Source organism: Aquarana catesbeiana, linkage group LG01, assembly GCF_042186555.1.
Source record: "Aquarana catesbeiana isolate 2022-GZ linkage group LG01, ASM4218655v1, whole genome shotgun sequence".
NCBI classification, from domain to species: Eukaryota; Metazoa; Chordata; class Amphibia; order Anura; family Ranidae; genus Aquarana; species Aquarana catesbeiana.
Genome location: NC_133324.1, coordinates 230407964 through 230421270, shown reverse-complemented (window position 1 = coordinate 230421270; position 13307 = coordinate 230407964). Strand labels below are relative to the sequence as shown.

General features: G+C 42.2%; 1 protein-coding gene across 1 annotated transcript in view; it reads left to right on the top strand.

Moving 5' to 3' along the window:
• Positions 1–13307, top strand: part of FBXW8 (F-box and WD repeat domain containing 8) — a 211775-nt gene that overhangs the window by 90609 nt on the left and 107859 nt on the right. The window contains exon 4 of the mRNA XM_073625799.1: positions 2731–2819. Within this exon, the coding sequence (XP_073481900.1) occupies positions 2731–2819 (89 nt within the window). The remainder of the gene's footprint in view (positions 1–2730; positions 2820–13307) is intronic.

Genomic DNA, 13307 nt, shown 5'->3' with positions numbered 1-13307 from the left:
CTGGGCCATGTAGTTAGACTCTAAAGGAAGAGCCACTGTAACTCGAATTGCTGAAAAAGTTAATGCTGGTTCTGATAGAAAGGTGTCAGAACACAGTGCATCGCAGTTTGTTGTGTATGGGGCTGCGTAGATTCACACTGGCCAGGGTGCCCATGCTGACCCGTGTCCACAGCCAAAAGCACCTACAATGGGCACATGAGAATCAGAACTGGACCATGGAGCAATGGAAGAAGGTGGTCTGGCCTGATGAATTACATATGTGTGTGTGTGTGTGTGTGTGTGTGTGTGTGTGTCGCTTACCTGGGGAAGCGATGGCACCAGGATGCATTATGGAAAGAAGACAAGCTGGTGGAGGCAATGTGATGCCATGTCTAGTGAAGTTCATGCCTCGATGTGTCAGGGCTGTTTTAGCAGCAAAAGGGAGACATATTCAATATTGGGTGGGTGGCCATAATGTTATGGCTGATTAACGTATGTGACTTGCATTTACTTTTGTTTTAGGTTAACAACTAAGCATTGGTGAGCTGAACCATAGGCCACACGTAGTTTGGGAATAAGCCTCAAAAAGGGACATATGTTGACTACCTGGCAGGCTATGCATGTCAGCATACATATTTAAATATACAAATGAGCTTCCTTTTTTTAAATGATATGAAATATTCTGGGGACCGGTCAAGATATGTCCCCATCCATGGCACTGTGTCTTCAAACTTTTTAAATGAGCTTACAAATGCATTCTATTCAACATATTTCACACCCGCAGGGACCTGCAGAAATTGGCAGAAACTTACATTTGCATGATGTGATTCTGTTCCCAATGAAGCATTAAGCAGATCCCACGTAAAGCATTGCCAATTTCTAGCCCCTCCCCAGAGACATGTGATATATAAGCGAGAATTTATTAATGTTTCATTAAAATTTTATAAAAGCGTTATGTTTTTTTCTTTCTGGCTTTTAACGGGATCACTTCAAGGACTATTTTTAAGTCAGAGACTAGCTTGTTTGGCATCACCCTGTTCAAAAAAGAAAATTAGAGATCCTTTAATGGTGTTATGTTCACATATGTTTAAACAGCAGGCTGGATAGCTTGCTTCTAATGTGTGAAGCGAGCATCAAGTCTCAATGGATATAAAAACGATTATGGAAAGTTGGATTTTAAAATCAATTATTTCAATTAAACTGAGTATATGAGCAATGCTAACCAGGATCAGCCTGTATTTCTAACATCTGGTTATTTCTAGATATGGCAGAATCCTTCCTTGCCTGTCTTCATGAATCTAATCAATATATCTGTTCATTTTGTTCAGCTTCACATTTTACTTCCCATTTAGTTGGGTATCTTCCAATGTTCGTAATGCAAGAAACTAACCTTTTTTTATTTTTTATTATTTCAATAGATTATACTGTTGTTTTTTGTTTTTTTTTGTACTGTAGTTGAATTCACAGAATATATCGTTTAATAATAGCTGATCATTGGGTTTTAAATTTTCAGTTGGTTCCCCATTATGAACTTTGGAACAAGTACAATATTGAACAAAGCACTCAAGCTCTCACATATCAGACAATATCCGGTATGTGACCACAGAGGAGTGAAAGTTTAGAATACCCGATTCAATATCTTCATCTGGGGCCATACATTATTATTCCTATGCTGTGTAGAAAGCATGTCTCCAAACAATAACTGAGAAGAAAGGCATCAGCAAAAATCTTTTGATGTGTATTCTGCCTTCTACAGTTTTCTTTATAAAATAACATGCAATGCAGGCTAAACTCAATCTAAGGGCATACTAATTCTGTCAGTTTGTGATCTCCAGAGATTGCGTAAGTACATTCAAGTATCCAAATTATAATTTGACTGCTGGCAGTATAGATATTGAATCTGAGAGATACATGATGCATCTACCATCCTTGTTCTGTGTCTGCAGTTACAGTGTACACTGCAGACAAGCTGAATGTAAACAACATTGTTAAAACTGGCTTTGGCCTGTAATGAATACTCAAAGGACCAAGCAAGATAAAGTAATATGTTGTACTTGCAAAGTTGTTTGGTATTCATGGATATATTAAAAGAGCTTATGTGTTTAACAGTATATTTATGCTTTAAGCATGGGTTCACACCAGTGCGCTGCGGTTTGAGCACAGAGCAATTGTGTGTTTTACAAGCGGTTTTAGCTGTGCTTCCATTGACTTCTGTTAGATTTTGTGTTTTCTGAAAACCCATCAAAGACGCAGCATGCAGGGCTTTGATGTATTTTCATGAGAATGCACAGTCTAATAGATGTTAATGGAAGCACGCCTAAATCCGCACGTAAAACGCACATACAATGGCACTGCACCCAAACCGCAGCATACCAATGTGAACACGGCCTAACTGAAGTGCTACATTCTAGTTCTTTGCTTTGATACAAATCGAGTTTAAAAACCTTAACTTCTAGGTTTTTATACATCTAGTCTGTCAGGTATCTTATAGCAGGCCTCTTTTTTTCATCACTTTACCATTTCATGTTCCCTCTATAGCACTGATTTTATGGATTGAGTGAATTATGTGGCCCCATGTGGCTTGACACGTATGTGTTAAAGAAGCCATGAAAAATAATCATACATCTAGACTAGACAGTTTTAAAAGTTCTAGCTTGTTCACTGGAATATAAAAATACCCTAGCTGTGAGCAAGGGGTACCTTCTAGTACAGAAAAATCTTTGTAGAAATATTTCCTTTTATCTGTTTCAGAATCGCACCGGCGCTGTGAGCCAGCTGCATTATGAACTAGGGAAGGTGTTGTGTGATGTTCATACATCTGATGGAGTTGTCTTAGCAGGGTAAGATCAAAAAGTGTCTGACAAGTAGAAAGACTGGTAAAAAAATCCATTATGATAAAAGTGTGATGTGTTGTTTTTTATATATGTCAGAATTATAGACTTGCTTTAAAAAATATACATTCACAAACCTTTTTAGGTAAATTATATTATTGATTAGGCGTCATTAATAATCATGGCATTTAACGCTTTATGTCTCTAAGTATTTCTCATACACCAACCAAAACAAAAAAATAAAAACCATTAAAACCAAACATAAAAAGTTGCTGCTGTTCTGCTGTGTAAAAAAACTGTGACTCTTTTTATACCAAGCCCCACCTATGCCTGTGGGTAACAGTACCACCCAAACAGACCATCAAATTATAAATATATATTGTGTAAAACCTTGAACAATCCATATCAAAATTATAGTGCATTTAGTGTCCAAATGAAATGTGATCGTCCCACTCCTCACACATATTGCTTAAACACGGACCACAAAGATAGGATAGTGCTCCACAAGGAGACCGATGTGCACAGAACACACCACACTCACCAGAAGGTTTTGACTCCTTGCGTGAACAAGAGCGTCTAAAACAGCCTGTGTTATATATTGGCTTCCATATACTCCAAAAGCTTTGTTTCGCTGTTCTCCCAGTATTCCAATGGTTAACCCTGCCAGAATAGAAGGTTTGCTCTGTACCCCACAATAAAGGAGAAGGCAAATACACAAAGAAATGCGCTTACGTATTAGCCTTAGAAAAACGTTTTTCCCCTCATCAAAGATAGCCGCCTCGTAATTCTGGTACCGGAAGTGGCGTCAAACCGAAAGTTTACCCCTCCTCAACGTGTTTCGTTATAGGAACGGACATCATCAGGAGCCAGGAAAGACTGTTAAAGAAGCCATCATGATAAAAGTGTGATGTGTTGTTTTTTTTATATCTGCCAGAATTATAGATTTACTTTAAAAAATATTAATTTACAAACCTTTTCAGGTAAAATATATTGTTGATTAGGCATCATTAGTAATCGCGAAATTTAACTCTTCATAACTGATAACAAAACCCAAATTTAATTTTCTACAACCTTTTTCGTTTCATACTTTCATACTGTTGTGTTTGTGTGAAAGAGTACTTCACAAAGGAATGCATTTTTAGTATTTAATAATTTGTTTTGTTTTGTGTTCAAATTTGAAGTGTCAAAACATAACTGTCAAAAACATTGATGTTCTAATACCATCTCCTTTAGTTGGAGACTTCAAAAGCGGATAGTGGTGGTCTAAGTCAATCTCTTGAAGACTTTAGTGATAAGAATGACAGAGCTGTGGAATGGTGTTTGTGGGAATTTTTGTTAATAGAGTCCCCAAAAATATATGAAAACCAGGCATGTGATCTAATTGAACATTTTAAGTGCTTTCCTCATGCTTCAATGAAATATACATGTACGCATCGATCCAAAATTAAAATTGGCATAGGGATTACACAGTTGTACAAATTTTCAAGTATAGTAAAAAAAACAAAAAGAAGAGTTGTCATATCTCCATTATCTTAAAGTATATGTTCAGACTCCAGATTTTACCACCCCCCAAACCCTCTTCACCTCTACAATATATCCTCAATTTTTTTTTACCTTTTTCCTGTAACGAGAAATAGCTTTTGCCACTCTGGGGCCCCTTCTGGGAAATCTGTTTATACAGATGTGGGCATGCCCCACAGCTCTTTCTCCTATATAAATTCAGGGGAATTCATAAATTTTGTCTGACACTCATGCCTCTGCATGGCAAATGTCAGTGCGGGTGATAGGTGCCGATGTACCTGTTGTAAACAAGCATATGAATCTGGGGCATCCACTGAGACTATCCATACAGTGAGTTTGTCCACAGTTCCCTCCTTGTCTCTGCAGCTATCACACAGCGCAGCAGCCAAAGTTTTTTGAAGCTGGGTGGGTGAAGCCTGATAGGTATGTAGAAACACTAGTCCCCCATCAAGTCCGCTTTCCTTATGATTGATAGCAGGCAGGGGAAGATTCCATAGCCAATACACACCCTGATATTGACTATAGAATCCGCCCACTGCCTGTGGTCAGTCACAAAGAGAGGGGACCTAATAGGGAACCTGTGTCTCATCTTCCATATTAAGTTCTGGCTACTGTCAGTATCGCTGGCTGCTAGGAGGCTGTCAGCTCTGAACCCGGCAGCATTGTTAAGAACCAGTAAGAGGTGGGAAGGGATGGGGGTAAAGGTAACAAACATGCTGATCTGTACACACAGTGCCTGTCTCTGTACACAAAGTTAGTGTTGGTCTTGATTACCCCCAGTTTTGTTATCTACGAACTGGAGGTAGTTCTTTTTGAATGTGTTGCAGTAATAGCAGCACTTTGTCCATCTACCTGAATCTGCCACATGTGTCGGTAAACTTACTAAAATAGGCAGCAGGGAGATTTGAACCTGGTGCAGGGCAGGGCCAAAATGCCAGAAAAGTGTTGTTGATTCTTTACTGAATTTGCCCGATTATGTGGCAATACTCTTTGGAGTCAAGACAGCAGTATTATTTCATTGGGCATTAAATAAATGTATGCATGTGGAGTAAGACAGAGGGGTGAGGTGAGAGGTGGAATTCTGTAGTCAAACAGGCAGGGCTGCGAATGCTGGCTGAGATTTTAGTGTTTTAGACTCCATTCACACCATGGCGTTCCGTTTTGCAGGCGGAAACGCAGCGTTTCGGAAGCGCTGCAAATTGCGGGACACCCTTGCGGTCCCCGCTATTTTGAATGGCACGAAATCACAGGGCGATTTTGCTGTGATTGTCGCCCGACGAATCACGGTAAAATCATGCAAACAAAATTGCGGGACGCCCAAAAGAATTACAAGAACTTCTTTTGGGCATCCCACTATTCTGTTTGCACGTTTTTACTGCGTTTCATTGGGCGACAATCACATCACGGTTTGGTGCCATTCAAAATAGCGGTGATCGCAAGGTTGTCTCGCGATTTGCTGCGTTTTCGAATCGTGGCAGAATCGCAGTGATTCCGCATGCAAAATGGAATACCATGGTGTGAATGGAGCCTCAGAGGCACTTTTTTGTCCATCCAAGTTAGGAGCACACAGGATTTCTGGCAGATCAGTATGTATTTTTCTGTACTTTTTCTAATCTTGCCCTGACATACACTGACATACTTTTGATATTTGCCCAGTTTTTCCTAGCCAAGGCTAAAATGTATTTGTTATTTTAAATTTAACACTTTACCTGTAAGACAGTAACATGTATAATAAAAATGCATCTCACTCATCCAACTTCTTTTGATCCAATTTGCCTTTCATCACTACTTGTTATCTATTCAGGTGTTCCAATGTAGTAGTAGTAGTAGTAAATGTTATAGGATAGGCATTGGCTATTGTAGATTTGAAATGAGCATCAAACTGAAGCTACTAATGCATAGAGTTATCTATTGGAAGTACCCAAAACTTATTCACTACTGGACAGTTGAAGTTTAATTGATCATTTAAAGTATAGAATAGGTCAGATATATTTTACTGTATGAAATCACAGTACATTTTTCTGGCTTTATTTCGTAGTTCATAAATATTTTATAGATACACAGATTCAAATTTTCCTGTTCTATATTTTCAAAGTTGAATAAACTGAAATTTCTTTATCGTACATCATGGGACACGGAGCACCATGGTAATCACTATGTGGGTATATAGGCACCTTCAGGTGATGGACACTGATATACCCAATACAGGAAGTTCACTCCCTATATAACCCCTCCTCCTACCAGGAGTACCTCAGTTTTTTTGCCAGTGTCTAAGGTGTTGGTCACGAGTTAAGATGTCCTCTGAAGAGCTCCACTGGAGGGATCCCTGCTGGATTTAAAAAGCCTCCATAGACCAGATCCATCCAAAGTGCCACTGAGGCCAAGGTGGATGGTACCTGGGCCTCATATACGAAGCACAAGGTTTTGCCTGTAACGCCTCTTTGCAGGGCTAGACCCCAGGACTTTTTGATCATGTTACATTACCTAAAGTTTTTCCTGAGGGGTGCTATACAGGCATAAGGGAGTGTCACCCCTATAATTAGGACCCAGTCCTTGAAGGTTTGCTAACGCAGCCCCCCGTAATGGGTGAAGTTTGGATCTGTCTGTTACAGCAGTATCCTGCAGCGAGGAAAAGCGAGGGAAAGCCTAGGAACTGTAAAAAGTTCCCCTATGCTTTTTCCTTCCATAAGTAAAATGTTGTCATGCCTAAAGTCTCCACTAGAGGGAGTAAATGCATACCTTAGTACGTTGCCTCTCAGTCAGCTCAGAAGTCCCAGCTAAACAGCACGTGTGTGGTCTCAGCAGGCCAGGGGGGATTCCTCATCCAGAACATTTCCCCCCCTGGGGAAAGGGAGGTACAACAGTAGCTTGTATTCCCCCCTATCGGGGGGGGGGGGGGGGCGCGGCTTTCATATGTTTAGTTTTTCTTTTTCCCCACAGAAGTTTTTTAAACTTCCCGCCTCGCTCAAGGAGTGTATCAAATGCTGTCCGCGCGTGCGCGGACTATGGCTAGTTATACAGCGGGTGACGTGTTTAATGACGGAGGGGCATGGCTTAAGGGCGGAGCTTAAGGCGCGGGGCCGTGTCCGGGATGTAAGTCCACGAGGAGCACACAGCGCAGGCTGGGGACAAGAACAGAGACAGGCGCTTCAGAATTTCACCAAAAGATGGAATGTACCAGCAGTTGACGCTGTGATTTCTAGTGTGAATAATAGTCTAACTTGCCCAGTAGACAATGCACAAATGCTTAAAGATCCAACAGATAAAAGGTTGGAATTTCTGTTAAAATCCTCTTTTTCTTTGGCAGGTGCGGTTACTCAGCCTGCAGTTGCTGTAATAGGCATCTGCCAGTCCCTAATAGACCAGTTTAGACAGGCCCTTAAGGAGGTCCCTGCACAACAGGCCCACGATTTGGCCGAACTACCAAGGGCGCTATGTTTTCCATAGACGCCATGAAATACTCTATTCACTAGGTGTCCCGCCTTGCGCTTGTGCTAGTACACATGCGTAGGACCCTGTGATTAAAAGATTGGTCAGCCGAAGCACCTTGCAAAAGGCTTCTGACTAGTTTCCCTTTTCATGGGGATCGACTATTTGCGGAGGATTTGGACAAATACATCCAAACAATTTCTAGAGGGAAGAGTACTCTTTTGCCAGTCAAAAGAAAGTAAAATCGTCCTTCATTTAAACGGACTCTTTCCCCTGCACCCTGCGTCTGGCTCTGAAGGCCTGGACTTTCAGGTTACAGGATTGTCCTGTCAGGATCCAATCCGACAATGCCACAGCTGTGGCCTATGTCAGTCATCAAGGGGGCACCAAGAGTCTTGCAGCGCAGTCCTTCATTTAAACAGACTCTTTCCCCTGCACCAGGGACATCCGCCTCTAGGCAGTGGCGACGGCCTCAACCGTCAGACTCTAGAGGAAAGCCTCAGGGTCAGGCCCAGGCACAGAAAAAGACCTGGGGCCGAAAATCTGCAAAGCAGAATACTAAAGCCTCATTATGAAGAGGCGCCCCCCCCCTCGCCAGAGTGGGGGGAAGACTTCTGCAATACTCAGAAGTCTGGCAAGAGGAAATTCAGGACAGATGGGTCATCTCCACGGTGTCTCTAGGCTACAAACTAGAATTTCAGGGGTTTCCACCATCTCATTTTCTGAGATCAAACGTTCCCAAAGATCCAGGGTAAAGGCAATCTCTGTTTAAGGCATTAGACCGATTACTGGCTCAGGGGGTGATCCCCACAGAAGAGCAAGGTTTGGGGTTTTATTCAAACCTCTTTACGGTACCAAAACCGAATGGAAATGTCAGACCCATTCTAGATCTAAAGAATCTAAATCAGTTCCTGAAGATCCACTCCTTTTGCATGGAGTCGATCAGGTCAGTAGTTTCTATCCTAAAAGGAGGAGAACTTCTGGCGTCTATCGACATCAGGGATGCATATCTGCATGTCCCTATATTTCCTGCTCACCAAAGGTTTCTGCGGTTTGAAGTAGAACAGCAGCATTTTCAATTTGTAACCTTGCCCTTCAGGCTAGCTACAGCACCCTAGGTGTTCATAAAAGTTCTGGCCCTAACCAGGTTAAGGGCACAGGGCATAACAGTCTTGATGTACCTAGACGATCTATTGCTAATAGACCAGTCGGTGGCTCGTTTGGAGCAAAGTGTATGCATTACAACCAGTTACCTGGAAAGTCTGGGTTGGATTCTAAACCTAGAGAGTTCTTCCTTAAAACCACTAAAAAAACTGGAGTATTTGGGCTTGATCATAGACACAGCCCAGAAAAAGGTGTTCTTGCCTCAGGCAAAAATTAACTCCATAAGAGAACTGGTGCAGATGGTCAGGTCGAAAGGAGATCCCTCCATTTGCCTTTGCATGAGGTTATTAGGAAAGATGGTGGCTTCATTCGAAGCGGTTCCCTATGCCCAATTCCATTCGAGACACAGTATCCTGTCTGCTTGGAACAAAACGATCCAAGCTTAGACTCGCCAATGCGGCTGTCCCCAAGAGTGTCCCAAAGCCTTAGTTGGTGGTTACTAACCCAGAATCTGCTGAAAAGAAAATCCTTCAGACCAGTTATCTGGAAAGTGGTAATGACAGACGCCAGCCTTTCAGGCTGGGGAGCAGTACTAGAGAAGACAACTGTCCAGGGACAGTGGTCAAGAACTGAAAGAGCCGTGCCCATCAATATCCTAGAGATTCGTGCAGTACGTCTGGCTCTGAAGGCCTGGACTTTCAGGTTACAGGATTGTCCTGTCAGGATCCAATCTGACAATGCCACAGCTGTGGCCTATATCAATCATCAAGGGGGCACCAAGAGTCTTGCAGCGCAGACCAAGGTGAACCATATTCTGACTTGGGCAGAAAGGAATGTTCCATGCCTGTTGGCAGTCTTCATTCCAGGAGTAGAGAATTGGCAGGCGGACTACCTGAGTCGCCAGCAGTTATTCCCGGGGGAATGGTCTCTTCACCTCTACATTTTTTGGACTGTTTGCCAAAGATGGGGTACTCTGAACGTAGATCTTCTAGCGTCCGGATTCAACATGAAGTTAGTCAACTTTGTGTCCAGGACAAGGGATCCACTCGCATGTGGAACAGATGCATTGGTGACCCCGTGGGATCAGTTCTCACTGATCTGTGCATTTCCCCCTATTCAGTTGCTGCCTCGACTTCTTTACAGGATCAAGCTGGAAAGAAAGCCGGTAATTCTGGTAGCCCCAGCATGGCCCAGAAGGTCCTGGTATGCAGAAACCGTAAAGATGGCGGTGGAGGATCCATGGTCCCTTCCACTACTGCCAGACCTACTCTCACAGGGGCCAATATTCCATCCTACCTTACGAACGCTAAATTTAACGGCTTAACTATTGAAACCCACATTCTGAAGAAATGTGGGATATCCGGGTCAATTATCTCTACCTTGATTAATGCAAGGAAGCCAGCTTCCAGAACTACAGTGGGGCAAAAAAGTATTTAGTCAGCCACCAATTGTGCACGTTCTCCCACTTAAAAAGATGAGAGAGGCCTGTAATTGTCATCATAGGTATACCTCAACTATGAGAGACAAAATGTGGAAACAAATCCAGACAATCACATTCTCTGATTTTTGAAAGAATTTATTTGCAAATTATGGAGGAAAATAAGTATTTGGTCACCTACAAACAAGCAAGATTTCTGGTTCTCACAGACCCGTATCATCTTCTTTAAGGGGCTCCTCTGTCCTCCACTCATTACCTGTATTAATGGCACCTGTTTGAACTTGTTATCAGTATAAAAGACACCTGTCCACAACCTCAAACAGTCACACTCCAAACTCCACTATGGTGAAGACCAAAGAGCTGTCAAAGGACACCAGAAACAAAATTGTAGACCTGCACCAGGCTGGGAAGATTGAATCTGTAATAGGCAAGCAGCTTGGTGTGAAGAAATCAACTGTGGGAGCAATAATTAGAAAATGGAAGCTATACAAGACCACTGATAATATCCCTGGATCTGGGGCTCCACGTAAGATCTCACCCCGTGGGGTCAAAATGATCACAAGAACGGTGAGCAAAAATCCCGGAACCACACGTGGGGGACCTAGTGAATGACCTGCAGAGAGTTGGGACAAACGTAACAAAGGCTACCATCAGTAACACACTACACCGCAAGGGACTCAGATCCTGCAGTGCCAGACATGTCCTCCTGCTTAAGCCAGTACATGTCTGGGCCTGTCTGAGGTTTGCTAGAGAGCATTTGGATGATCCAGAAGAGGATAGGGAGAATGTCATCTGGTCAGATGAAACCAAAGTAGAACTGTTTGGTAGAAACACAACTCGTCGTGTTTGGAGGAGAGAGAATGCTGAGTTGCAACCAAAGAACACCTTACTTACTGTGAAGCATGGGGGTGGCAACATCATGCTTTGGGGCTGTTTCTCTGCAAAGGAAACGGGACGACTGATCCGTGTACATGAAAGAATGAATGGGGCCATGTATCGTGAGATTTTGGGTGCAAACCTCCTCCCATCAGCAAGGGCATTGAAGATGAAACGTGGCTGGGTCTTTCAGCATGACAATGATCCCAAACACAATGCCTGGGCAATGAAGGAGTGGCTTCGTAAGAAGCATTTCAAGGTTCTGGAGTGGCCTAGCCATTCTCCAGATCTCAACCCCATAGAAAACCTTTTGGAGGGAGTTGAAAGTCCGTGTTGCCCAGCGACAGCCCCAAAACATTACTGCTCTAGAGGAGATCTTCATGGATGAATGGGCCAACATACCAGCAACAGTGTGTGACAACCTTGTGAAGACTTACAGAAAACGTTTGACCTCTGTCATTGCCAACAAAGGATATATAACAAAGTGTTTGAGATGAACTTTTGATATTGACCAAATACTTATTTTCCACCATAATTTGCAAATACATTTTTTAAAAAATCAGACGTGTGATTGTCTGGATTTGTTTCCACATTTTGTCTCTCATAGTTGAGGTATACCTATGATGACAATTACAGGCCTCTCATCTTTTTAAGTGGGAGAACTTGCACAATTGGTGGCTGACTAAATACTTTTTTGCCCCACTGTATATATTATAGAGTCTGGAGGGCATACGTTTCCTGGTGTGAATCCTAGGGTTGGCACCCACGGAGATATATCCTAGGCAGAATTCTTGCCTTTCTACAATTAGGGGTAGAGATGAAGTTGGCCTTAAGTACTGTTAAGGGCCAAGTCTCAGCTTTTTCAGTCTTATTTCAAAGACCAATGAAATAAATTGGGGTAAATGGCGCTCCCTATGCTTGGGGGAATAATTCTCCCTATTTATACAAATAGCGTGCGCAACACACATTACAATGCTTACATAAGCAAAGAGTGATCATCCACTAGTGATAACCAAATATATAAATGCATTCAATCAAATCAGTTAGTAATATATATAAAAAAATATAAAAAAACAAGAATAAAGTTAATGATAGTATACAAAGGTTGTGACCAATCAGAACAGTTAATAATATATAAGTGACCACGAAAAAACTAAAAATAAAGGTGTGAAAAAATAAAAAAATAGTGATATGTCAGATCATAGATACTAATCAGTTTACATCAAAGAATACACTAAATATTATCAAAATGTGTGTATCGCAAACCAGTCCAATTGATAAAATGTCCCAAGAAACGTCTCAAAAAATGGTGCTGAAAAAAGAAAAACAAAAATGGGTGAAGCTCCAAAATGGCAAAAATATTCAAAACAATGTGGTGACTCTTGTGCTCGATCAAATCAGTTGACTCTTGTGCTCCCCCTTATGGGTCCCCACTCCTCAGCTCCTCATACCCCTACAGGGGTGGTAGGCATGTATTGGTAATCTCGGATGATCTCCTTTAGTAGTTCTGCCAGTAGCACGTACTTGCACCCACTGCACCAAATCGAGGTGTCCAAACCGGTCATCCGTTTAGCACATTTTCCACCACCATATCCAGGAAATGATCCAGCAACTCCTCAGGGCTAAGTTCTGGTAATTTCTGAAGCCCTAGGCAGCATGCCTCCTTCCATGGACCTCAAACTTATTTCAAAGACCGCTTGCAACACATTCTTTGGTCCGGGGTTTTATGCAAGGGGTGATGTGGATTAATCCGCCAGTTAGATCACCTTTTGAACCCTTGGGACTTGAACTTAGTTTTGTCAGTGTTAAAAAACAGCCATTTGAACCGATACAACATATTCTTAGTCCTTCTGACAAGGAAGTTTGTGTTCTTGGTTGCTATATCCTCAGCAAGGAGGGTTTTGGAATTGGCTGCTCTTTCTTGTAAAGAGCCATACTTATTTATTCATGAGGACAGAGTGGTGTTAAGCCCTCATCCAGATTTTTTGCCAAAAGTGGTCTCAGGTTTTCACCTGAACCAAGATATTGTCCTGCCATCGTTTTTTCCAAAACCATGTTCCAGGGAAGAGAAGTCAGTACATTGTCTTGATGTGGTGAGAGCGGTCAAAGTCTATTTAAAGATGACTGCT